This window comes from Alternaria alternata (assembly GCF_001642055.1).
Source record: "Alternaria alternata strain SRC1lrK2f unplaced genomic scaffold CC77scaffold_40, whole genome shotgun sequence".
Taxonomy (NCBI): Eukaryota; Fungi; Ascomycota; class Dothideomycetes; order Pleosporales; family Pleosporaceae; genus Alternaria; species Alternaria alternata.
Window position 1 is genome coordinate 1 of NW_017306229.1, and position 21,764 is coordinate 21,764.

Below are 21,764 nucleotides of genomic sequence, written 5' to 3' on the forward strand. Positions count from 1 at the left end.
GAAGAATTTTTATACTATAATACAATAAAGTTATTAAGAGTTTAAAATAGAATTTCCTTACTATACTACTATACTCAGTGTAATATAGCGACATCCCTGTTAGTAAAACTACTCTCCGCGCACTACGGTACGTGACACATTATTAGCGGCGGTTCTGGCCCACGATCACCTTCACACAGCCAGTATCCTTGGCTCTCTCTGATCTCATCCCCATGTGCCGCCGGCAGCTTCAGTGGGGGATAAGGATAGCGCTCGATACTTCTGTTCTGCGTTTTTGGTTTCTCGTCATCTAAAGATCTCCAGGGCGATCGTTCCTGCTTATGATTGGTGCGCGCTTCATCGGGATGGTCGCCAATAACACATGATCTACATGCTGGTCTGTAGTCGGCAGTTGGTAGCTCCACTCTCATGTTTCGCAACGGCTTGGACTTGTAGAAGGAATCGACTAGCGGCAGTGTTGGGCCATCAAGAAGCTCGCAGCAGTCGCTGTCAACAACAAATGACAAGCAGAGCTCACGGAGGTGGTGGCAGAGCATGGCGACATGGTCAAGCATCGGCTTCAGGTGATCCATACTGAAGGATGAACTTCCGTCAGCATGCTCAATTCGATGCGCCCTGACAAGCATCTCAAGAGAAGTGATTGACGCGAGCCTGTTTGAAGGAAGAAGCTGAGGTAGGTGAAGAAGCAAGGGCTCACTCTCGATGCTGATGCAGTTGGTAGAGTAGAGTACGTCAATCCCCTCGGTGTACGCGTGTCTGCATGACAGCAGAAACCCCATGATTCCAGTATTGTCCTCCTCCCAGTACCCCCCTCCGCTTCTATAAATTGAGTCCATGCATCTGTCGCACCACGGACCGACCCAACCGTAACGCATCAATCTGACAGAGGTGTAATCACTGGGGCACGGCATCGTGCGGACAGCAGATCTTTTGCTCGCAAACCCGCCTTGTGACATTCCACACCCAGGATCCCTATTTCTGCAGCACACAGCGCCTCCCCATTGCCATACATTCTTCTGACGCACGAGGTCCACATGAAGGGTACGGCCACCAAAGGCCATGAAGAGGATCATACTCCTGATGTCGTAGGGTAATTGGAAGAATAGACATGTACGTGTATCGAGCGATTTTGGTGTGATTGGTCGTCGCGACAATGGTAGGTATGGTGGTTCATCCGTCGACTGTTTCTGGGCACCCGATTTGATACCTAGGTGCTTCTTCACCCATATGCTGAATTTAGTCATTGTTGGGACGTCAGAAAGTAGGTGAAAGAATCTGAGTCTAGAATCAGGGGGCAGGCTCATAAGACACTCGCTGCCGAAGCGGTCGGTGCGGGTCGTGAGGCCCCAAGAGCCAAGTGTGTCGGCTCTGATTGGGAGAAAGAACAGACGTTAAGTTCATTCTTCGGCTAGTCCTACACCGCTGCCATGGAGCTAATGCGATGATGTATTCGACCAACGAGCCTGCACAATCATGGATACAGTCGGGCTTAGCAGTGGCCTTGGCCGGACCCGGAGGATGCAGCGCAAAGCGATTTCACATCATCGGCGGTGCGATTTGTGCCGAGCATGAGACGACAGTAGGGAAGTTGCGCAGGAACGCAATCTATTTGAATGACGCTAAAAGCCGCTAGGCAAGATATGATTGATCCCGAGGTCCGCGGGACGGAACACTCCATCTTGACAATCAGGCCACTCCACACACTACATGCAATATCATTTTCATTTCTTATCAGGGCGCAAAGTTTCATGCCGGTGCAGCTCGCCTCCGAGTCATCCCTCTCCCAGAGTCGCCCGGGCTTTCACACACCGGTACAATAGTAATAATCCGGCCACAGATTTTGACAATCGTCACCGACAGCGGGGTTCCACTCGTAGAATTGGCTGTGGACCAACAATTAGCACGATTCCTCAGGAGCACAAAACCTTTCAGTTGGGGAAGAACTCACGTCAAGGAGATACCAGCACCGGACGCCATCGCCCAGCAAAACTCGTCAGGCTGCTGTAGGTGAAATCGCACGCAATCTTTCGTCATGCCTTCACGGACAGGCGAAGGTGTCTGCACAGGCTGCGGCGCTCCTGTTGCAGTTGATGATGGCTTGGTAGACGTAGTCATCGGCATCGACGTTGTCAACTGCGTCGGCCATGGTGCGCCTGGGGTACGTGTTATCGGCGTATCCGGGCGACCTATACAGTACCATGCATCCAAAATGATGCCGCTGCAATCACGGAAGACAGTCGGATTCCACTTGACAAAATCGGCCATGCTGAAACTGCCAAACATAAGTACGATAAGGTCGCACGTGTCGTCGAAAGTTGTCTGATACCATCGCGCGCAATCATTGGGGTATCCCAGAGGGACGTTGCCCTCGGTTGGCTTGGTGGTCTGGTGTGCAGGCAGTGGGAGATTGTCATCCGCATATGCGCCAACACAATACCACGTATCCAACCAAAGACCCAGACAATTGCCGTCAAGAGCTGGGTTCCACGACAAGAACTGCTCCTGTGAAAAGTAGTTGTACAGTTTGACAATGTCATTGCAGTTCTGGTCAGCTGTGGCCCTGTGGTAAACTTTACAGTCGATCGGCATAGGCCCATGAGACGGGATCGGTGCGAAGCTCGAGTCAGCTGCGGGCAGCGTAACGGGTGTGTACTTGGTGGGCTCTGGAGGCGCGGTAAACTCAGGCTGAGCCGTTTCCCATTCGAGATCCGTGTTACCCATCTGCCGCTGCACCCCGACGCACACCCAGTAGTCGGCGATGAGCATCTCACAGTCCTCCTTGGCCGCGGGATTCCAACTCAAAAAATCGTCCATGGACTTCAGGCCATATTTGTCAAGCATTCGCTGACATGTATCACCAGGGACAACGCGATGCCACGCATTGCATATTGCAGTCTGACCCGCGAGCGTCTGGGTAGGCGGCCACGTCTTGTCAGTACTCGTGGTCGACACGTTCCAAGAGGTGACTGGGTGCAAGACTGAGTATGTCGAGTTGTAAGAAGTAGTTGGTGTTGCAGAGTTTGAGGTAATGGTCGTTTGTGACGTGACCATAGACGTCGATGTGGACGTGGGGTTTGAGGTTGCACCGGCGGAGCTGCTGGGTCTGGTATTGATATCTCCGATCCTCACACAGTAGGCCGAATCGAGCCAGAAATTGTTGAGGCAGTCAGAGGAAACGGCGGGATTCCATTCGAAGAATTGACTCAGTGAGATACCGTAACGCTGGGACACAGTCTGACAATTGTCACCAGAAACGACGGTATGCCATCCGTTGCAATTCGCCGGCTGTCCTGGATGGACCGCACCGTCAGGGCTAGAGGTTTGAGCCACGACAACTGGAAAAACGGAGCTCAAAGCCAGCCAACATACTTGCTGAATGGACAGCCGCATACTGGCAGCGGGAAGGATAACTTCGCGATACAGTGACCGATGAAGCACGCAAAAGAAAAGTGTCCAGATCGAATGCTCAAACACTGGACGTCGATGTGAACTACTTTCAGGAACGCTTGGTCCGGCTTTGGCGTACAATGTCAATTGAACAATTGAGCTAAAAGACTCAGATTGTGGAAAAGGTTCGCGGGCCCAGAGAAGAGACTGAGACTCATGGTACCCACTGACCAGAATGGACAGTCCCGAAAATCCAATATTCGAGCCGTTGGAAAGGATGAGGATTCAAATTTCGGTGGACGTCACATATAGGAGTAACAACCTTACTCATAGCTTGGCTGCATACTTTAGTCACACAAAGCTGCGCACTTTGATTTTTAGCCGTCATTCTAGCTGGCACTACTACATTTTACCTGGTCTCAAAGAGCTTGGCGTGCTGTAGCAACCAGATACGTACATTGGCCTCGGATAGCATGCAAGATTAGAAGCTAGTTTGGCCTTGGCCCTGCTATAGTGCCAAGCACGGCACACATCAATCTAACGCAGGGTTTAGTCTATCAGAGGGAACACCTGCCGTTTTGATCGATGATGACGGGAACTAGCAAGGGTGAACGGATCTGACCAAGATAGCACGTTAACAGGGCTCACGCCGAAGGAATTACAACCGAACTCTAAGCGCGTGCAATTTGCAAAGACGAACCCAGGGTAAGTAAATGCAGGCCAACATGTCGCGACAGACGTGTCTTGGATTTGTGCATCCGTTCTCTCCGCGACCTTGCCGAGTCGATCCAAATACTCTTTTTCTTCGTGCAAAAGGCATCTACAGCCCATCGTCCTGAGACTTTGTCATTCGTTCACTTCGCGACACTATCCCACATCACACTCATTCATCTTCTTAACAACCATGTATCTTTCTCCTACCTTCGTTTCGGGCCTCTTGCTAGCCAGCGCGGAAGGGGTCCTGGGTGGCAGCAGATTTTGGGAGGCAAAGGCGCCAAACCAGCGAACAAACTCCACTCCGGACTATCTGGGTTTTGAGACACATAATTCAACGTCTTCACTTATGAAGCGCGCTTTCTCCATGGAGAGCCGGCCAAACGACAAATTGGCCCCGCGCCTCTGGCCCAACAAGAAGATAAGATACCACTTTGAAGATCCAGAGAATTTGAGGCTCAAGGGAATCTGGGAACGGGCCATAGAACTATGGGCACCTCTCAAAGTACACGGCTTTTCTTACGAAGAGGTCTCCTCCAGGGATGAGTGGCAAAGCAATCGCGACACCGTCTTGCTTATCAAATACAATACCGATGGCAAGCTATTGTCAAGTTTGGGCATCCCACCTATAAACGAAGCGGCAAATGATGGTAAGCCTACTGATGCGGACCTGGGGCCTGTAACGAATCTTTCCGACAATGAAGGCATCGGTCAGGACGACATCCATGCCAACATAGCCCACGAGCTTGGTCACGTCTGGGGCCTAATCCATGAGCACCAGAATCCTCGCTACTGGCGCATCACTTCTGGAGACTACAACAATGGTTGGAGCCTTTGGAGTGGCAGAAGTAGTCAGCCCAAATTTAAGCCTAGCGACTTCGACTGCGAGGCTCTCAGCGATTTCGCTGCAATCAGCAAGACTCTAACTACCTTGGTCGCAGCAGCGAGAGAGGCGAATGATCACAATTTGATGGATGAACTACAATTCGACCTGGATCACATTTGCGTTTCCATGAAAGTTGCGGGCAAATGGGGATTTAGTGCAGCCGAGTGGCTTCCGTATCCATCTTTGGACAAGAAGGTTTCAGACGAAAATTTTGATCCAAATTCGATCATGATGTATCCCTCACGTGCAGGTGGAATAGGTCTAGGGGACGACCGTGAAGTCGTTCTCAAATACGATGATGGCAGTCTCATCCCCAATCGGCTAGCACCTAGCCCTATGGACATTGACCGTCTCATCACGCTCTACGGCAAACCAGCTTTGTCTGTACCGGGCGAGCCGCACAACTCGAGATCGAGCCAATTTTTCAACAGGCTTAAGAAAATAAGGAGTGGAATATCGCGCGCTGGTGATACTAAGGGCGGGTCGTGCGATGGATGAGGGGGTATATGTACAAGCAAAGCCGCAACCTCGTGGGTAACCAGGTTGTCGTTTCTTCCTTTGACTCGCATGTCGCTCCTTGTCTGTTCTAGCTTATATTTTTCATACCTCATGTAGATAATATGCTCGCCACTTAAAACTTTGATCACTCTTAGTGGCAAGGTAGTCACAGTGGTCTATAGTCACAGCAAGCAAATCTCCAATCATGGTATCAGTCGGCGGCGAATCACGTATGAGGGGCGTTTCTGTGCATGTTGAGCGGCGCAATGTGCATACGTCGACGGCTAGATTGGTCATTGACCACATGTATCAAGGCCGATCAGACTGACTTTCCAGCAACACCCCTGTCGGCCTGCTTTTAGGTGTCTACAACTCAGGCCTGGCGCCGCACTCGAAGTAATTCCTTGGTTCGTAGGTAGGTAGCTCACGTCGCTCGATATTCTCACCAAGGGCTTTGGTGAGTGTACCGTCATCAAGGTCGATAGCCCATACCATAGTCCTGTTTGTCAGTCAGCAACTAGTAATGAATGGTAGGAATCGAAATGATAGTACTTGCCCTCCTAAGCAATGCTGGTGCGCAAAATCAATCTTTGATCCCAACGTTTGAGTATCGTCAAATGAAACCCACTGGTTCGAATCCCAAGTGACGATCTTGACAGCGGCCTTCTCGTCGTACGTGACAGTGGCACCTTTAGCGATGACCTCGTTGATCTCGGCCGCCGATAGTACGCCGGGTGTGCCCGTGCACGCACCGCCATTAGCGCCTTCGCTAAACTCGCAGCCTGCCGTCATGCATCCTGGGTCTTTCATGGTAAAGCTGCGACCGTAGAAGCCGAGACCAAGTACGACACGCTCTGGGTTGATGTTGTTGCGCCACAGAAGCTCAAGACCCATCTTTATCTCGGTCAGATTGGTATGCGCCTGGGCGATAGGGCCGAGGCTGTCGATACTGGCATCCCAAACGCCGTGAATGTCATACGTCATCATGTTGAACCAGTCGAGGTATGGCTCCATCTCCTGGAGATTGAAACCACGGAGATACCAGTAAGAAGCAGGCTGTGGGGGATCAGCTTCGGTGGAATAACGTGGAAGCGGAGTACCATGAAGGCTGGCCACTTACGAGTGTCAAACTGATGCCGTACTCTCTACCGGAAGCATTCAAGCGCTGGCGCAAACGTCTGAGGAGATTAACATAGTTGTCGAAGTCTGCGGGGATACCGCCTCGATCTTCTGCTACAGGGCTAGAGCGCATAGGTCAGTGTATGTACGAAACACTACATGGGTCTAATCACTTACTACTCCCAATCCAGATCGACACCATCCATATTATATCTCTCCATGAAAGTCAAAAGCGAATCGAAGAACTTATCTTGATTGGCCTCACTAGCAGCTAAGTCGGAAAAAGCTGTTCGATAAGGTCCAGGATCATTCATTGCCCACCCTCCAACAGCAATCCAGACCTTGAGATCGGGCTGCCTCTCCTTGAGTCCGGCGACACGACCATAGCGAGATCCGGTGCCAGGATCCATGTCCTCGATGTGGAACGTTTTGGGGTTGATTAGCGCAAAAGCAAAGTTGATGTGCGTCCAGTGTCCTAAGGGAATTTCTTCAGGCTCCATGTTACCACATGGACGTTGATAATTCCAGCCCTCGTAGTAGCCGATGGTACGCGCGTCGGCGCTCCGCTTGGAAAGATCGCACTGAGGGTGCGGTACAGGATCGGGGCCGCAGAAATCGATTGTCGTACCGCAGAAACCGTGCTCACTGCAGCACACATTGAGCGGGCATTTGGTCAAGTTGGCATACTGGAGGCCCCAGTTGTTGCCATCGCACTCGGATTTCCGTTCGCAGTCGCTCGTACATTTGGGGCCGCAGAATACGGGGCCAAAACCACAAGCACCAGTACCGGTGGCATCACTAACCACGATTGTTAACCACCTTTCTTTAGAAACCCGTGGATGTCTTCCACTCACAGAGGGCCGCAACAACCCAAGTCGCAAGGCTTTGTTGCGGTGCACGTGTAGTCGGGCTGATTATTGATCGCCCGCAGAAGCATTTCTCGAGCCTGCGGTGTTGTTTCCATACCAGCGACGCTCTCTAACAGTAACTTGGTTTCTGCCTGCCCACCGAAGGAACCCAAATTGAGCGCCTGCACCGTCGATAGGAGGCTAAGTCCAAGATAGAGGCACCGGAGTGAGGCATCCTTAGGAGTCATAATGATTGCCGAAATGTTTTCCAAAAAAGAAATCCGCACAGTGACTAGCAAGTCTTCAGCGCAGTCAACAGTGGACAACACTCGATGAAAGAAGCTGTAAGGGTGATTAATTAGGCGAGAGTCGGACAATCGTGGGACGGGAGAGAAACAAGCAGGGCGACTTCCGGATTCGCTGCTCAATGACAGATGGGCACATCAGGGGTACCTCAACATTGTCGTCTTCCAAGGCGCGTACTATCGCAGCATGTCAATCAATAAAGACGCCATCTAGTGTCGGTTTCTGTTCCTTGAACATACATATGCCAAGATGAACGAAGGATGGGGTTGAATTTACTTATGTGGGTCGGCATGGACCTCGGGTCCCTGCAGGAACCAGACGCCACTAATATCAGCCCGCTCGGGCGGTATTCAGCCGCCGAGTGTCGCTCGGTCTTCAGCCCGTATTGGGCATCGCGACTCTGCATAACGTGCTAGTTACTACTTGCCTTCCTGCAGGTCCATACGTAGTACATGCAGGATCATTAATGTCAATTTTATCCTTGGATGGCGTACCTGCTCTGGACCTAGGGGTTAGACCACCATAGTAAAAACTCAAATACTACAGACGGGCAGGCCGTGTCGCATACTATCCGCCTGCCTGTTTCGTCGTAGTACTTGTATCTACATGTGAGAGATTTCAATCTGCATCTTGACATTTTGACCGAGAAGGATCTCACCAGACCACAAGTCTTGGACGTAATCATAACGAGTCTTGGCTGAGCCTTCTGGAGCTCTATTTCCAGTCGAGATAGGTGTTCCTGGACGGTTGAGCACCTTGTGCGAGTTTTTCCCTTTTGTCACTTGAGGCTTCTCCCCACCTGCTCACAGCCTATCAATTAGTCCAACCTACACACAACTCTGGCCTCGGACGTTTGATCTCTTCCTCCATACACATTCATGTCGCTCATTTTGGGCCAGCTTTACTAGCCGTCATGATCTCTCAGTCAGTCTTCAGCCTTATGATCCTGCTCGGCATGGTCAACTGCTACGTACCACATCATTCGCATCATGGAAGACAAAGTAGAAGTTTAGAACATCAACTCCACCGAGAGCGTGCATCATCTACCAATCAGTCTGCTTCCTCGGCACCGCTGCCCCTCTCCAAACGAGATGACGATCCGAGCAGTATGCAATGGATCAAACGTTGGGCAGCTATCGGTGACAGCTACACGGCTGGCATTGGTGCCGGCAGGCCCCTGGGTCACAGAATCACCGCCGATGAAGTGGCTATTACAGCGCCTACTGGCCTAGAAGAAGTTCGCGACAACTGGAAATGCTCCAGGTATGATATGGCATACCCTAAAGTCATCGAGGCCCAGTTTGGCTCCCATGTCGAGAAGGACGGCGGTTTCCAATACCTTGCTTGCAGTGGCGACCGTTCAGAACAAATCTACCAACAGGCGAAGGCTCTGAAAGGCGAGCTCGACTTTGTCACTTTCACCTCTGGTGGAAACGACCTGTGTCTGGCCAAAATCATCGCGGACTGCATCATGTTACCCTACGGCAAGTCCACTGCTTGCGAGACGGTCATCGCCAAGGCCCAAGAGAATGTCAAGTCAATCATTACGGACAACATACTGCAGATTTTGGAGGCGCTAGATGAGAAGATGAACAAAGATGGCATCGTGGTCGTGAATAGCTACGCCCAGTTCTTTGACACGACCGAAGACAATTGTGATCGTCAGTCGTGGGATATTGCTTGGTTTCTTCCGCTAGGCTCTACCTATCAGGCGCTCACAAAGGCTCGTCGTCATACTTTTAACCAGCTCGTCCTTGACATCAACAAGGCCATCCGTGAGGCTGTGGATCAGGCCTCTGAAAGCGACAAGATCAATTATAAGGTCGGCTATGCTGAATGGGACGACTGGGTATCCAAAGAGCTCGACGCCCGAATGTGCTCCCCGAGTAGCAATGGCGACTATCCAGATCCCAAACAACCAAACATGCATTTTATCAAGCCCGACACGCATCCCTGGGGTGGCTGGGAAAATGATTTCGAACGGCAGGAGCTGCGCAGGCGCGACATTGATCTCGACGAACTGCTGAACTCGACGAGACTATCCAGTTCGGAAAAACGTCGCGTCAACCGCCTAAAGGCCATGATGGAGACTCGTGACAGGAACATCGAACGCACACTGTACGACTCAGTTCTTTACAAGTCACCCAATCCGCGTGCTGCCGTCAGGCACAAGCTGGATCCGCGGGCGCCCTCGCCACCAGCCTGCCCTGGAGACGGCGGTTTCGACATGACTCTGGGCATGGGTATGCCCGACCGCGTGGGCCAGAATGTGAGTATCCTTCACACTCACGCGAGTGGTTGATAATGTTCACCTCGCTGACACGTGTAGTTTCACCCCAACGAAGCCGGTCACCTCACTATAGCCTCCTTTGCACTCGCTGAGCTCATGGATCTGCGTGCCATCGTCCTCGGTGTCGATTCGCCTACATGCGAAGCAACTGTCAAGGACGAGTTTACTTGTTTCTCGAAGACTGGCAGTAAGTACTACGTCAGTGGAAATCGCACCAACGAGAACTACGAAGGCTTCTGCAAAGAGGTCGCGGAAAATCATTCGTCTAATAAGATCAACTGGAGCTATTCCAAGATCTACGACGAAGGCACACCAGAAGAGCACGAGTATGTCGTCACACTGGGGAATGACGCCTCGGCATTCGATCAAGACCAATGTGTCGATTCGATGAAGAAGCTCATGAACTCATGCGACACATCTGACAACCCAATGAACTGGAAGGGTGGCGGGCGATACGTTCGTGACAACGGAGACTACAAATATGAGCTCCACCCTCGCCGCAATAACCGCCCCTGGCCATGGCCTAAAAATCCTTACGGCCGATGCGAGGGCTGGTACAAGGGGACCCATGGACGTTATAAGGTTGAGGGTGCTGGCTTTGCCACTTGGGATCATGGCGGAAAGACTCTTCGGCCTAACATGGACAGTTGCTATGGACTCGGTACGACGTTTTGGAAATTCGAGTACTTTGACAACCCGGCTGATCATGATGGGCACGAATGGTACGCTACCTTCAGTACGCCAATCTGGGTTCGCGCGCGCTGTTGGAACAATAACAAGGTTGTCAAAGCCGCAGGAGGATGGACGAATGGGTGTAAGGGTAATGATTAAGAGCTTTCTCAGAGTAATTTGATTCGTACTCAGATGAAATTAGCGGTCGCGCAGAATAAATCGCAATCACGTTCCAACACCCTTTGATGACGGATCTCATCTTGCGCAGTTCGTTGGTTCATGTTTGATTGACTTGCTCATCCCTCTTCACATTCTGTCACTCACAAAACACCAAATCCTTTCGACTCCCCACACGCCTTGGTGCTCATTGACGAAAAATCATGTAAAGCGATTGGAAAGTGCACCTCGCTTGTTCTCCTACGTCATGTGGCGGAAGGTGCATGTTCGGGATCGAAGCGGTAGCGATGGAACCATAAGTAAGGCCAAGCCTTTAATGTCTTGACAGACTTACTTACAAGCTTCTACTGGTACATTAGCTTCTAGTCGGTCTATACAATTCAACGCAACCCGACCGAGCTGCCACCGCTGCCGTCGTCCAAAGACCTTCCGGGCCCACGCAAGTGCACCTTGCGTATCGCCATCCTGCACTTGAACGACCCGCATGGATCCTACCCTGCCGCGGCGAACAAGCTGCCACGCAATCATGAAGGCTTTGTATGCATAGAGAAGAACCCAGGGTGCTTCGGTTTCTGGCGATGTGGTTACATCCAGGTACCGTAAAAACCAGTCGACATGTGGTTGAACTAGATCTGAGATGCGTGATTCACAAAGAAACTCACACGATGGCGCATGGTCTGTAAGCTGGTACAGTATTGCATCTATGCTCCCTTCGATGATACCACTAGTGTGTGTAGGTGACCACATTTGTAGTTCAATCATCGCCGTCTCCCAGGTGATTTCACTCAGCGAAGCCTGCGTTGGGTCTGGATTATCTCCGCGTGGCCGGGCAAAAGGCTCTAGCGCAACAAGAGAGGACCTGAGTGGCTCCACTCTATCTGTGCTCAGAATACCTGTTATCGTAGACCAACCAGACACCTCTCGAGCACTGGAAATGAGGAACTGATTTATGTTGATAGTTGCATAAGGGTCGAATGGAGATAATGTAAGTAGATCCGGACTGGAAGTCAAGAATTGTTTGACTACTTCGGAGAATTGTGTTGGCGGGCCAGTCTGTCTCAGGAGTAATTGCTTGTGTGCCCATTCGCCAGAGTTTGCTGCTGTCCAGTGATCTGTTGCACAAGGCAACTCCTGTTTGATTTCTAGATGCGATAATGATCGGGGGACGGAAAGTGCCTGGTACCATAAAGCATCCATCTGATGTATGGCAAAGCATGTTCGCTTATGCGTTTCGTTTTGAACAAATTGATGCCAGAGAGAGTCCAAATCTGCTGCCGCAGTCGCTTGGGCCGGTAGTGGTTGCATAAGTCCACCCGCTCGCGCCAACGTGACGATCTTTGAATGTATCTTCAGGGCATATGCTGACGATGTTCCGCAGAGATACATCATAGTCAGAACCTGCAGTAGAAGATAGGCTTGCACGGTCATTATTCTCTGAGGATTGCCGAGTGTCTCTTCGTCGTTATTGGATTTGAGCAACGCGCGAGATTGGTGATAGCATCTTAAGGACAGGCTAGCACCGGATGAAGCTCTCTCTTGATCGTCCGGATCTTCGCCATATTGATACCCAAGAGCAAGCATGCCATAGAGTAGACTTTCATCAGCTCTATTGCTATCGAATGTTGGCCGATGAATGAACGGCAGGAACGAAGACAGGTGGATGAAGAACAACTCGATACCTCGGGCAACCTGCGCTGTGGAAATATTCCAGTCATCTTGCAGTTGTGGTGATTCACCTGAGTACCACCCGCTGGAACTGCACAGGCTGGAAAGACCGAGGTTGTCACTAAGTGTGTTGGATTGAAGACTTTGCATATGTGTGACTTCCAGCCGTGGGTCCATCTCTGTCGCTAGAATCCTCTGCAGGGTGACGTCGATGTTGCTCATCGACTGTTCTGGTAGGAAGACGGAAGCCACACTCTTGTTTGATGTTGCGATGCCCCCAAGCTCATGATCTGTCGTAGAGTTGTGCTGCTGGCTGTGGCCATCAAGAATAGTCCGCCATGCTGTGTCAAGATCGAGGTCGCCCATCTCATCCGGTGTAACTGACGCAAGATTGCTTTGTCGCTCGTGAACCGAGACCGGGGAGACTCCATCTGGCTGTACTCTCGACTGCTTCGTGAGCTGGCTGGCTTGCTGGTCAGGATGCTTTCTTCTGGTATGCCGCTGCCGGAGGTCCGATCTTGAAAATGTTGCTGCACAGAAGTGACAGGCCAAGGAGGCCCCTTCTCGATTACGTGCATGGAGGGCAGCATGTCTTTTGAGGTTTTCGTGTCGTGTGAAGCGACTTTGACAGGTTTGACATTGGAACGGCTGGAAAGATGGTTGTTCTTTGACAGGATGAGGTGCTACACCTATGGATGCCATATCGATGACGTTTGCTAGAGATTTCGGTAACAGCTAGATGCGTTTCATTCATTCACTTCAAGAAGTACTTGCATCCAAGGTAATTGTGCTTATCTCCCACTAGCAGGGGTATGTCCTATCGGATAGGCCCCTACGGGCATTTAGAGGCGCGTCGTTGCTCATACAATTCATCGTTCGGCAATTGGTTATATGCACTTCCTAGACCCACAGCGTCGAGATGGTTCGTGGCCCTAGGGGATGCAGACGGGAAGTCATGGTCAGTGGCTTGCGAGAAGGAAGCGGGGGTGGTTGGGGAATGGCGACCTCGGCCCGATCGGCGTTTGAACAGTGGTACACCGCCGCTCCGCGAAGTCCTTACGCATCACATCACTGGCTGAACGTCATGCAATAATGTCATTACTGCCCTTGATCGTCATGAAATTGTACTTGAGATGCCAGAGTATGGACAGGTGAGGTATCCAGTCAGGGACAAGACCATAGTTACACGCGAGAGGTCGCAGTTGTCAGACTCAAGTTTTCCGAACTCTATAGCAACTAACTGCTGCCACCACGAACACAACTATAACCATCATCAATTCGCTGGATGACACCCTTACCTACTACGACGATCGCCTTCAATACATCTCGTACCGCCAATTGAGTTGTACCATCTCCTCCGTGACGCCACCTCGAATGACCTTCGCAATCTGGTCCGGATCGCAAGAGTCGAGGCGTTTGTTCTCTCGACGAACAAGCCAACGGTAGAAGGTTATGGTAGCTGCAAATGCCAACGCACAGCCCATCAGCGTACCGAAGGCCGTGTAGAACTGTGGTGGAGCGTAGTAGAGGTAGGAGGCCCAAATATTGGAGGTGCCACCGATGGCATTGACTAGCGCTGACGCTGCTGCACGCTTAGCAGTTGGGCGTGCAAGATGTAGGTTGATAGTCTTGTACAGTACAAGCTGTGGTCCGACGGAGGCGAAGGGGAGGATCATCATGGAGAAGTACCTCGCACCGACATTCAACGTCGTCATGGGTATGATATACATGACACAAGCGATGGCGATACACGCAAGGATGATGCGATACGCTGCGTTCTTGCGATCAGAGTACCACATAAGTCCGTAGTAGACGATGCCTGCAAGAATGTATGGTGGGGCAGTCAGTAGAAGACTGGTGTTACCCTTGTAACCCAGAGAGGCGACCAGCGTCGGGAAGTAGTTGGCGATCGATCCTTGCGCCTGCGAGAGGAGATTACATAGAATGAGGAGCAGCAACTTTGGGTCACTAATCGCCATCTTGAAGCCCTTCAGCACACTCTCTTTCTCGGTACCCTCTGCAGCGCCCGACTCGGATTCGATGCGCCAGACTGCAAGATCACGCTGAATCGGGGAGAGTATTTTGCTATTATGTGGGAATTCTGGCATAAGAAAGGCGCAGATTCCGCCGATGCCAACCGTAGCAGAGCCTTCGATGATGACTAGAGACACGTCAGCGCTGTCAGATATATGCAGCCATTGACATTCGTCTACTTACATAGCCATTGCCATGCACGGATGCCATGCTTTCCATCGAGCTCGAAGACACCAGCAGCAAAGAGGCCACCGAATGCGTTACCGAATTGTTGCGCAATGTACAAGGCCGCAATACGCTTTCCAAGTTCAGTCTTGTTGTACCATGCTGACAAGTAGTACATGGCTCCAGGGAAGAATCTGGAACAAGGTATTGGAGTCAGCGTAGATCTTTCCAATATCTTAGTGGTTGACTCACACAGCCTCTGCCGCCCCGAGAACAGCGCGTACAGCCAACAACTGACCATACGTCTTCACAGCTGCCGTCGCAGCAGATATCGACCCCCAGATGACCACAGCCACGCAGATGTAAAGTCCAGGCCTCGAGATCTTTGCAATGATCTGCAAACATGGAGGTACGAAGTCAGTGTGTGTCTCGCATACTTTTTGTGTAGGCACAGCTTACCAAGTTGCTCGGAATCTGGAAAGGGAGGTACCCAACGAACAGGATCGAGATCGCCGTCGCAAACTGTTGAGTTGTCATGTCAAGATCCTCCATGATACCTTGTAACTTCGCTGCAGCCAAGTTTTGACGATCGATGTAGTTCAGTATATAGAGGATACTAATGATTGGCAAGACGATGCAGTCGATTTTGCGAACAAGCTTCCGGTTGAGATCCGAGATCTCATCTTGACTTAGATTGCGAAGGGAATGGGGCATACGCTCGTTGTGAATAGTGCCTATCTCGACATCAGTATCCGCGGTCCCGACTAGGTCGAGCTTCTTCATCTCAGTCTCCATTGTTGCACAACGTGGCTTCAAATGTAATGATGAGGCCAGGGAAAATGCAACTACAGCTTGTAAAGACGCCGATGAGAGACGACCGATATCTCGTCACAATATGTCATGATTTATAGCAGCTATGGCATAGTATTGTCATTAATTGAAACTACATGACACTGAGAGGAGCACCCGAGCTGAGGTACGTTCCGAACTGGTGGGTTCCGATTATCGTGTGCTTATCTGCGTGAGAAAGTGAGATCAGGGGTAATGCTTGTATGACTCGTGGTCCCTGCATGAAGCTAGCGGGCCCGATGGGAGGAGCTCCTCTCTTCTCCTCCGAGCGGGGCAAAACCACACTCCATTATGGTCGGCATCTTAAGTGGAACCAACTTGCTCCTCACAACCTGCACGTCGCATGCGATAGCAGCATCATTTCGATGGAACGACAGAGGCTGTGATGCTACTTAGGTGGACGAGTCGTCCTATGCACCAACATGACATCTACCTTCCCGTCATCCCAGTGACATCAAGACCCCGTCTCAGCACTCTCTCTCTACTATATTCTTGATATATACTTTGCCAACCCCATCCTACATCATGAGCTATCCCACAGCGCAGACAACAACAATCCAGAACCCTCGTCTGAGGCTTCTCAATAAGATCAGAAGCGGCGAATTTCCGCTGATGACTTTTGTCGCGATACCTTCTGTTCGGCAAGCGCAAATCGTTGCATTGACAGGCCTCGATGGAATCATCATCGACTGTGAGCATGGTCATATCGGAGACGACGCCATGCACAACTCAGTAGCCGCTATCTCAGCTCTGGGCGTATCCCCGATTATACGTGTTCGCGGACCGACACACGATATACTCAAGCGTGCGCTAGACACTGGGGCGCATGGCCTTATGGTTCCTCAGATCAACACCGCAGAAGAAGCCGCACAAGTTGTCGCATCCTCGAAATTTCCGCCACAAGGTGTTCGTGGTCAAGGCTCGGCCTTTCCAGCTATTGGCCATGGCCTTACAACACCCGAGTATATGAAGTCGGCTGATCAGACAATCATCACCATGATCCAAATCGAGACACGTGCTGGAGTTGATAATGTCGACGCCATCGCTGCAGTTCCGGGTGTTGATCTCATATTCATTGGACCTAACGATCTCGCGCAATCTCTCCTTGGTTATACCCCTGCACGTGGTGACGAGCCAGAGTTCGTTCAAGCTGTCGACAAGATAGTCTCTGCTGCTCGCAAACACGGGAAGTGGGCTGGGAGAATGGTGAACAATGGGACTGCCGCAAGGGAAGCGAGGGAAAGGTACGATACTGTTGCTATCACTGGAGACACGAAGGCAATACAGAACTGGTATATGGCCGAATTCGAGATTGCGAGATCGAACGTATGAGATGCTGAGTAGAATAAAAGTCGTCGTCAGATAGATGCGGATAACAATCAAACATATCACCAGTTCATCATATGGTCCTGTACGACTTTTGGGTGCTGCCTTCACCCCATAGCTTTCACTAGACTCATTCATGAAGGTTTTGATAGTTGCACACGACTTTTTGTTATCACTCGTATTCACCTAAGCTCATGCCTCAAGCCTAAGTTCTCATTCGATATTCTGCTTGAGCCTCCAATATCTGCAGCATGTTCTTGAGGGTATTTTGGGTTCTTCAACGTCTTTGATGCTAGTAGCAAAGTTCGTTCCGCTATGAAGATATCAGTACTGGCAGGTCACATATGGGAAAAATTCTCTCATCCATTCAATTCGATTCCACGAGGTTTAATTTTTGATGACAGTCAACGTGTGAAATTGCGTCGACTAGCATATATAGCCTACGTCCTCTACGAAGAGTTGTCGCCGGATGCAGGTTCATAAGCGCACCGACTAAGCCGTGTGACCATCGCGATGCTCCCACTCAATCCGCCCCGATTCAAACTTGGGCTATGCACTCAATTTCAATCACGGTGCCATCACCAGGAGGTAACGCCTGCAGGCATGATCTCGAAGGCATCGGCTGAGGTAAAAAGTCGATGTACACCTCATTCATCGCCGCGAAATCCTTCATGTCTGCAAGGTAGACATTATATTTGACAACCTGTTCAAGCGACGAACCGGATAGCTCGAGAACCTCTTTGAGGTTTTGGAGAACCTTTCTCTTAGGGTTGAGTCAGTACGTGCTAAATGATGAAAAGCTGTGATACACGATGGGAAAACTTACTGTGGCTTGCTTGATCTCTCCAGTAGCTGTTTGTCCAGCACAGAAGACTAGTCCTGGGACTTTCGTGGCGGGGCAATTGTGTGGTTTAGTGGGAAACTTCTCGCTGGAGATGAGTTGACGCGACATGATGGCGCTACGATAGGAGTGACTTCGGAAGAAAAGTAGTCGATCTCGTCAAGCTGGACGCAAGCTGTTCTGTGAAAGCGAGGCTGGAGGTATAGAGCCACATACTGTAATACCTGGGTATATAGCCTTACAACAGCTCGTCATTATTCAAAGCAGTTACGTTACGCTGAAGCTTGGTGGAGGGATGAGGAGCTCCAAGGGTGTGGAGGACGAAGCCAGCAGGGCGCGCTAGCCCACGGCCCCACAACGGGGAGGAGCTCCTCCGTTGGCAATCGCTCCTCCATCGCAACACTGTATGTTTCTCATCCATGAACTTGACATGATTGGTCTCATCTAGAGTTCGGTATGTAGAAAACAAAGGTGGAGGCGGAGATAGGTGATAATCCGGACTCGAGTCGCATGGTCGGAGTGCCGCTGCTTCGACCGCTTTATTGATTGCGTTTACTACCTAGGTAGTAAAGGCCGCGGCCCCCAGTCGCCGGACCGTATGCAATCGTATGATGACCTTTGAGCCATCCATGAGATGATGGTTCTGGCTGAGGAGGAGCTCGATCCTTAAAAGCCGGACCTGACGACAGCTGCGAGGTTACACTAGGATCTGCCTCAAGAACATAAGGACTCAATTTCCAAGCTCAAAGGATATGCAGCGATCAGCTTAGTCTTATACACAACACCTTCAATAGATTCATCAATACATCAAGCGTCATGGCACCCGCCGCTAAGTTCAATCCCCCATCAGCCAATCTTCCTGGCAAGCCCTTTGTACCAGAATGGGTTCCTCCACCAGTCACTCAGCAGAAAGAGGACTTTGCCGAGCTCACTTCCATCGACTTGTCTCTAATGGACTCTGATGATCCAGCAGTTGTCGATGACCTTGTTGGGCAGGTTAAGCGAGCTATCCGAGAAGATGGCTTCCTGTTCCTGGAGAACTACGGCGTCTCCCTACAACAACTGCACAGACAGTTCGCTCTTGCACAGTATCTATACGAGAACATAGGTAAAGAAGACAAGGAGCGTCTGCTCTTCAACCCGGAGACTGGTGTATGGTCCGGTTACAAACATCCATATGGGTTCAAGGTTAGCATCATGTCTTCTATCAACCAATGCTTGAACACTAATAACAAGGCCAGCGTCACCGTGGAACCCCCGATGGCATCGAGCAATTCAACTGGTACAAACCCGACTGGCAAGACATGAGCCGTACGCCCAAATGCCTGCACCCGTTCATGGATGAGATTGAAGCATTCTGCAACTACCTCACCAAATCCGTTAATCGCCGTCTTCTGACTCTCTTCTCTCGAGTACTCGAACTGCCCGACGACTACCTCTGGGACAACATCCAATCCCATGATGGACCCACAGGCGAGGGCTACTTCCGCCATGCGCTGTTCCGTCCAGTACAGAAGCAGACACAGGAAGCGTCCAAAGGTCTGCGTATGCATGGCCATACCGACTTTGGACTCACGACGCTCCTATTCTCTGTCCCGATCTCGTGCTTGCAGATCTGGGGACAGGATGAGAAGTGGTACTATGTGCCATACAAGCCTGGTGCGCTCGTCATCAATATCGGTGATACGCTGGAGATCGTTTCGGGCGGGCATTTCAAGGCTACCAGACACCGGGTTTTTAAGCCGCCGGTGGATCAGTTGAACCAAGATCGCCTCTCACTCGTGCTATTCAATAGTTCTCTTGGCAGTCTGCGCATGACGCCTGCCTACAGTATGTCGAATTTCTAGTCGCCTGCAAGCCGAGATGCTAACGATCATCGCAGATTCGCCACTGATCCAGCGTGAAGGTTGTGTTGAGGACCAAGGTATCTACAAAGAGTTCAAGAAGCGCACGTTACAGGGCGAACTGGTTCCTACCAATCGCGAGTGGCGTGAGATCCAGATCGCTACGGCGACAGATCCTACAGATACTATTCACAATCGTGTCGGCGTGCATCAAGTCATTATTGATGGGAAGATCATGCATCAGCGAGAGTACATGGGAGTCAAAGTTGTGTTGCCAGTGTAGACGATATTGTAGTGCGCTCGTGGAGACTATGACGATTAGCACATGTTCACCACATGGAATTGAATGAAGTTGTAACCAAAGAAAGCGTGTTGAGAGTCGTAAATCGCTAATCGTATTCAGTCCAACGCCATGCTGATGCTGAGAATCATGCCGTGATATAGTACAAAGTCTTGGTATACACATCATCCCCCTCTTGTTCATCCCTTAACCTCCTTCTCGAGTAGCTCTTTCGCTTCGTTGACCTTGGTAGCCAGGTATGGGCTACCGCCTCGATCCGGGTGGTTCAGAAGCATGAGCGACCGGTGCTTCTTGCGTAGGAGTTCTTTTGTGATGCCGCGTTCGCTGGGGTATTGTCAGTCTCGTGTACTCTTGGTGGGCTGTGTGGATTTGTCGACATACGGCATTTCTAATATCAGCGCGGCTTCTCTCCGTGTCATCTTGGGCTCAAAGCCGCCCTTGTAGTATCCACGTCCTAATGCTCCAGCACCACCACCTGATCTTCGTAGTGCCACGAGTGCTGCGCGGCCCTGTTCGCATCTGTCAGTACATGTTCTCCTTGACATTCCAAGCTGTTCCTGCAGCTCCATAACCAAGTCGGCCGTAACCGCCAATGCAAAGATGGGGGAGCCATACGAAGAAAGCAGTGGCACCAGCGCCCAAGATCCAGACCCAGGCAGACATGTCTCGTGATTGTGTCGTACTAAGTGGTTTCGGTTGCTCGAGATTCGACGTGGTGGATGTGCGCGATGCGGAGGCGGAGATTGGGGCGACGCCAGATGGATGCGTCGACGACGGCGGCGAGGTGGTGGGAAGGAAATTTGCGGAGGTGTCTCGGTCGAGATGCATCGCAATTGGCGGGCGAGAATGGCAGGTGGGTAGATGTGCACGGACCACCCAAAATTTCGAGCCGGCCCAACTTCTCGATCCTCAACTCCACACCTTTTCCACGACGCCGCCTCACCACCGCCAACACCTGTGAAGCGTGGTCGACCCTTGCAAACCAAATCGCATTCCTTCCTTGCCATAGCACCGAGCGCGACCGTACTCGCGCCACAACGACAGGATGAGAATCGAAACCTGCTACTTCTGCTCTTCGCCCGTATACCCGTCAAAGGGCATAACATTCGGTATGAAGACCCAAAATCGCATTAACAAAGCTCTTGCCTAACCTGCACAGTGCGCAATGATGCCAAGGCTTTCCGCTTCTGCAAATCAAAATGCCACAAGAACTTCAAGATGAAGCGCAACCCCCGCAAGCTCGCCTGGACAAAGTCTTTCCGTCGCGCGCACAACAAGGAAATGACCGTCGACTCGACCCTCACCTTCGCTCAGCGCCGCAACGTGCCCGTGCGATACAACCGCGATCTCATCCAGACCACCCTCAAGGCCATGGGCCGTGTATCCGAGATCCGGCAGAGGAGAGAGCGCGCCTTCTACAAGGCCCGCATGCGTGGCAACAAGCAGAGACAGCGTGAGGAGGACAGGAAGTTGGTTGAGGAGAACCAGCATCTGCTGCCGCCGAGCGAGCGATTCGCCAAGGAGGAGGTTGAGCAGGAAGACATGGAGGTCGACGTGCAGAAGGTCAAGGAGAAGGTTGCAGCAAGGAGGAAGGAGCTCGAGGCTGAGGAGAGCGAGCTCAGTGAGCTTGAGGAGACGACACCCAAGACGAGGAGCAAGACTAAGAAGATGATGATGAAGAGGAAGGTTGGTGGCGGTGTTGAGGCTATGGATGTTGACGAGTAGGACTCTGTCGCACCATCCAGATAGTCTTGGAGTTTGGCGTCCCACATTATGGTAGATTACGGACATGATTTCGATACCACAGCAAAAGCATGTTTCAACCCCAAAATAGTGTTGTTC

The 21,764-nt window shown here is 51.2% G+C and overlaps 12 protein-coding genes across 12 annotated transcripts; 5 read left to right on the forward strand and 7 right to left on the reverse strand.

Moving 5' to 3' along the window:
• Nucleotides 1-72: 72 nt before the first annotated feature.
• On the reverse strand, nucleotides 73-1,562 carry CC77DRAFT_1026474 (hypothetical protein). Its single transcript, XM_018526267.1, has one exon. It carries the CDS (start codon nucleotides 1,242-1,244, stop codon nucleotides 123-125), a length of 1,122 nt encoding a protein of 373 aa, XP_018379018.1. The 5' UTR covers nucleotides 1,245-1,562; the 3' UTR covers nucleotides 73-122.
• CC77DRAFT_1084848 (hypothetical protein) lies at nucleotides 1,397-3,390 on the reverse strand (the record flags this gene model as incomplete). Its single annotated transcript, XM_018529405.1, has 2 exons — nucleotides 1,397-1,883; nucleotides 1,949-3,390. The coding sequence occupies 2 exons, from the start codon at nucleotides 3,388-3,390 to the stop codon at nucleotides 1,802-1,804; spliced, it is 1,524 nt and encodes a 507-aa protein (XP_018379019.1). The 3' UTR covers nucleotides 1,397-1,801.
• Nucleotides 3,391-4,254: 864 nt separating this feature from the next.
• Nucleotides 4,255-5,628, forward strand: CC77DRAFT_1084852 (hypothetical protein). Its single transcript, XM_018529406.1, has one exon. The coding sequence runs from the start codon at nucleotides 4,292-4,294 to the stop codon at nucleotides 5,483-5,485; it is 1,194 nt and encodes a 397-aa protein (XP_018379020.1). The 5' UTR covers nucleotides 4,255-4,291; the 3' UTR covers nucleotides 5,486-5,628.
• A 103-nt stretch (nucleotides 5,629-5,731) lies between these two features.
• On the reverse strand, nucleotides 5,732-7,700 carry CC77DRAFT_1045207 (glycoside hydrolase; the record flags this gene model as incomplete). The annotated part of the gene is made up of 5 exons (XM_018527384.1): nucleotides 5,732-5,984; nucleotides 6,042-6,541; nucleotides 6,606-6,726; nucleotides 6,782-7,402; nucleotides 7,459-7,700. The coding sequence occupies 5 exons, from the start codon at nucleotides 7,698-7,700 to the stop codon at nucleotides 5,852-5,854; spliced, it is 1,617 nt and encodes a 538-aa protein (XP_018379021.1). The 3' UTR covers nucleotides 5,732-5,851.
• Nucleotides 7,701-7,825: 125 nt separating this feature from the next.
• On the reverse strand, nucleotides 7,826-8,220 carry CC77DRAFT_661041 (hypothetical protein). Its single transcript, XM_018532644.1, has one exon. It carries the CDS (start codon nucleotides 8,162-8,164, stop codon nucleotides 7,952-7,954), a length of 213 nt encoding a protein of 70 aa, XP_018379022.1. The 5' UTR covers nucleotides 8,165-8,220; the 3' UTR covers nucleotides 7,826-7,951.
• A 364-nt stretch (nucleotides 8,221-8,584) lies between these two features.
• CC77DRAFT_1084856 (SGNH hydrolase) lies at nucleotides 8,585-11,064 on the forward strand. The gene is made up of 2 exons (XM_018529407.1): nucleotides 8,585-10,027; nucleotides 10,088-11,064. The coding sequence occupies exons 1-2, from the start codon at nucleotides 8,672-8,674 to the stop codon at nucleotides 10,877-10,879; spliced, it is 2,148 nt and encodes a 715-aa protein (XP_018379023.1). The 5' UTR covers nucleotides 8,585-8,671; the 3' UTR covers nucleotides 10,880-11,064.
• A 2,814-nt stretch (nucleotides 11,065-13,878) lies between these two features.
• On the reverse strand, nucleotides 13,879-15,544 carry CC77DRAFT_1002833 (putative pantothenate transporter; the record flags this gene model as incomplete). Its single annotated transcript, XM_018523192.1, has 4 exons — nucleotides 13,879-14,723; nucleotides 14,780-14,955; nucleotides 15,014-15,156; nucleotides 15,221-15,544. The coding sequence occupies 4 exons, from the start codon at nucleotides 15,542-15,544 to the stop codon at nucleotides 13,879-13,881; spliced, it is 1,488 nt and encodes a 495-aa protein (XP_018379024.1).
• Nucleotides 15,545-15,894: 350 nt separating this feature from the next.
• Nucleotides 15,895-17,061, forward strand: CC77DRAFT_976821 (Phosphoenolpyruvate/pyruvate domain-containing protein). The gene has a single exon (XM_018535952.1). The coding sequence runs from the start codon at nucleotides 16,136-16,138 to the stop codon at nucleotides 16,940-16,942; it is 807 nt and encodes a 268-aa protein (XP_018379025.1). The 5' UTR covers nucleotides 15,895-16,135; the 3' UTR covers nucleotides 16,943-17,061.
• Nucleotides 17,062-17,446: 385 nt separating this feature from the next.
• Nucleotides 17,447-17,968, reverse strand: CC77DRAFT_661101 (translation initiation inhibitor). The gene is made up of 2 exons (XM_018532645.1): nucleotides 17,763-17,968; nucleotides 17,447-17,699 (listed from the first exon to the last, which is right to left on the reverse strand). The coding sequence occupies exons 1-2, from the start codon at nucleotides 17,886-17,888 to the stop codon at nucleotides 17,475-17,477; spliced, it is 351 nt and encodes a 116-aa protein (XP_018379026.1). The 5' UTR covers nucleotides 17,889-17,968; the 3' UTR covers nucleotides 17,447-17,474.
• Nucleotides 17,969-18,593: 625 nt separating this feature from the next.
• CC77DRAFT_950565 (Clavaminate synthase-like protein) lies at nucleotides 18,594-19,904 on the forward strand (the record flags this gene model as incomplete). Its single annotated transcript, XM_018535328.1, has 3 exons — nucleotides 18,594-18,965; nucleotides 19,019-19,607; nucleotides 19,660-19,904. The coding sequence occupies 3 exons, from the start codon at nucleotides 18,594-18,596 to the stop codon at nucleotides 19,902-19,904; spliced, it is 1,206 nt and encodes a 401-aa protein (XP_018379027.1).
• A 187-nt stretch (nucleotides 19,905-20,091) lies between these two features.
• On the reverse strand, nucleotides 20,092-20,706 carry CC77DRAFT_1026480 (hypothetical protein). The gene is made up of 3 exons (XM_018526268.1): nucleotides 20,538-20,706; nucleotides 20,304-20,431; nucleotides 20,092-20,246 (listed from the first exon to the last, which is right to left on the reverse strand). Exons 1-3 carry the CDS (start codon nucleotides 20,583-20,585, stop codon nucleotides 20,102-20,104), a joined length of 321 nt encoding a protein of 106 aa, XP_018379028.1. The 5' UTR covers nucleotides 20,586-20,706; the 3' UTR covers nucleotides 20,092-20,101.
• A 261-nt stretch (nucleotides 20,707-20,967) lies between these two features.
• CC77DRAFT_950546 (hypothetical protein) lies at nucleotides 20,968-21,647 on the forward strand (the record flags this gene model as incomplete). Its single annotated transcript, XM_018535326.1, has 2 exons — nucleotides 20,968-21,031; nucleotides 21,082-21,647. The coding sequence occupies 2 exons, from the start codon at nucleotides 20,968-20,970 to the stop codon at nucleotides 21,645-21,647; spliced, it is 630 nt and encodes a 209-aa protein (XP_018379029.1).
• Between the last annotated feature and the right edge of the window lie 117 nt (nucleotides 21,648-21,764).

Bases quoted from the DNA above. Each gene is read 5' to 3' on its own strand.
- CC77DRAFT_1026474 (XM_018526267.1), bottom strand. From the start codon at position 1,244: ATGACTAAATTCAGCATATGGGTGAAGAAGCACCTAGGTATCAAATCG.
- CC77DRAFT_1084852 (XM_018529406.1), top strand. From the start codon at position 4,292: ATGTATCTTTCTCCTACCTTCGTTTCGGGCCTCTTGCTAGCCAGCGCG.
- CC77DRAFT_661041 (XM_018532644.1), bottom strand. From the start codon at position 8,164: ATGCAGAGTCGCGATGCCCAATACGGGCTGAAGACCGAGCGACACTCG.
- CC77DRAFT_1084856 (XM_018529407.1), top strand. From the start codon at position 8,672: ATGATCTCTCAGTCAGTCTTCAGCCTTATGATCCTGCTCGGCATGGTC. The intron at 10,028-10,087 runs GTGAGTATCCTT...TGACACGTGTAG, and splicing joins CCGACCGCGTGGGCCAGAAT to TTTCACCCCAACGAAGCCGG.
- CC77DRAFT_976821 (XM_018535952.1), top strand. From the start codon at position 16,136: ATGAGCTATCCCACAGCGCAGACAACAACAATCCAGAACCCTCGTCTG.
- CC77DRAFT_661101 (XM_018532645.1), bottom strand. From the start codon at position 17,888: ATGTCGCGTCAACTCATCTCCAGCGAGAAGTTTCCCACTAAACCACAC. The intron at 17,700-17,762 runs GTAAGTTTTCCC...CTCAACCCTAAG, and splicing joins GAGAGATCAAGCAAGCCACA to AGAAAGGTTCTCCAAAACCT.
- CC77DRAFT_1026480 (XM_018526268.1), bottom strand. From the start codon at position 20,585: ATGTCTGCCTGGGTCTGGATCTTGGGCGCTGGTGCCACTGCTTTCTTC. The intron at 20,432-20,537 runs GTATGGCTCCCC...AGATGCGAACAG, and splicing joins CTGGTGCCACTGCTTTCTTC to GGCCGCGCAGCACTCGTGGC. The intron at 20,247-20,303 runs GTATGTCGACAA...ACAATACCCCAG, and splicing joins GCGCTGATATTAGAAATGCC to CGAACGCGGCATCACAAAAG.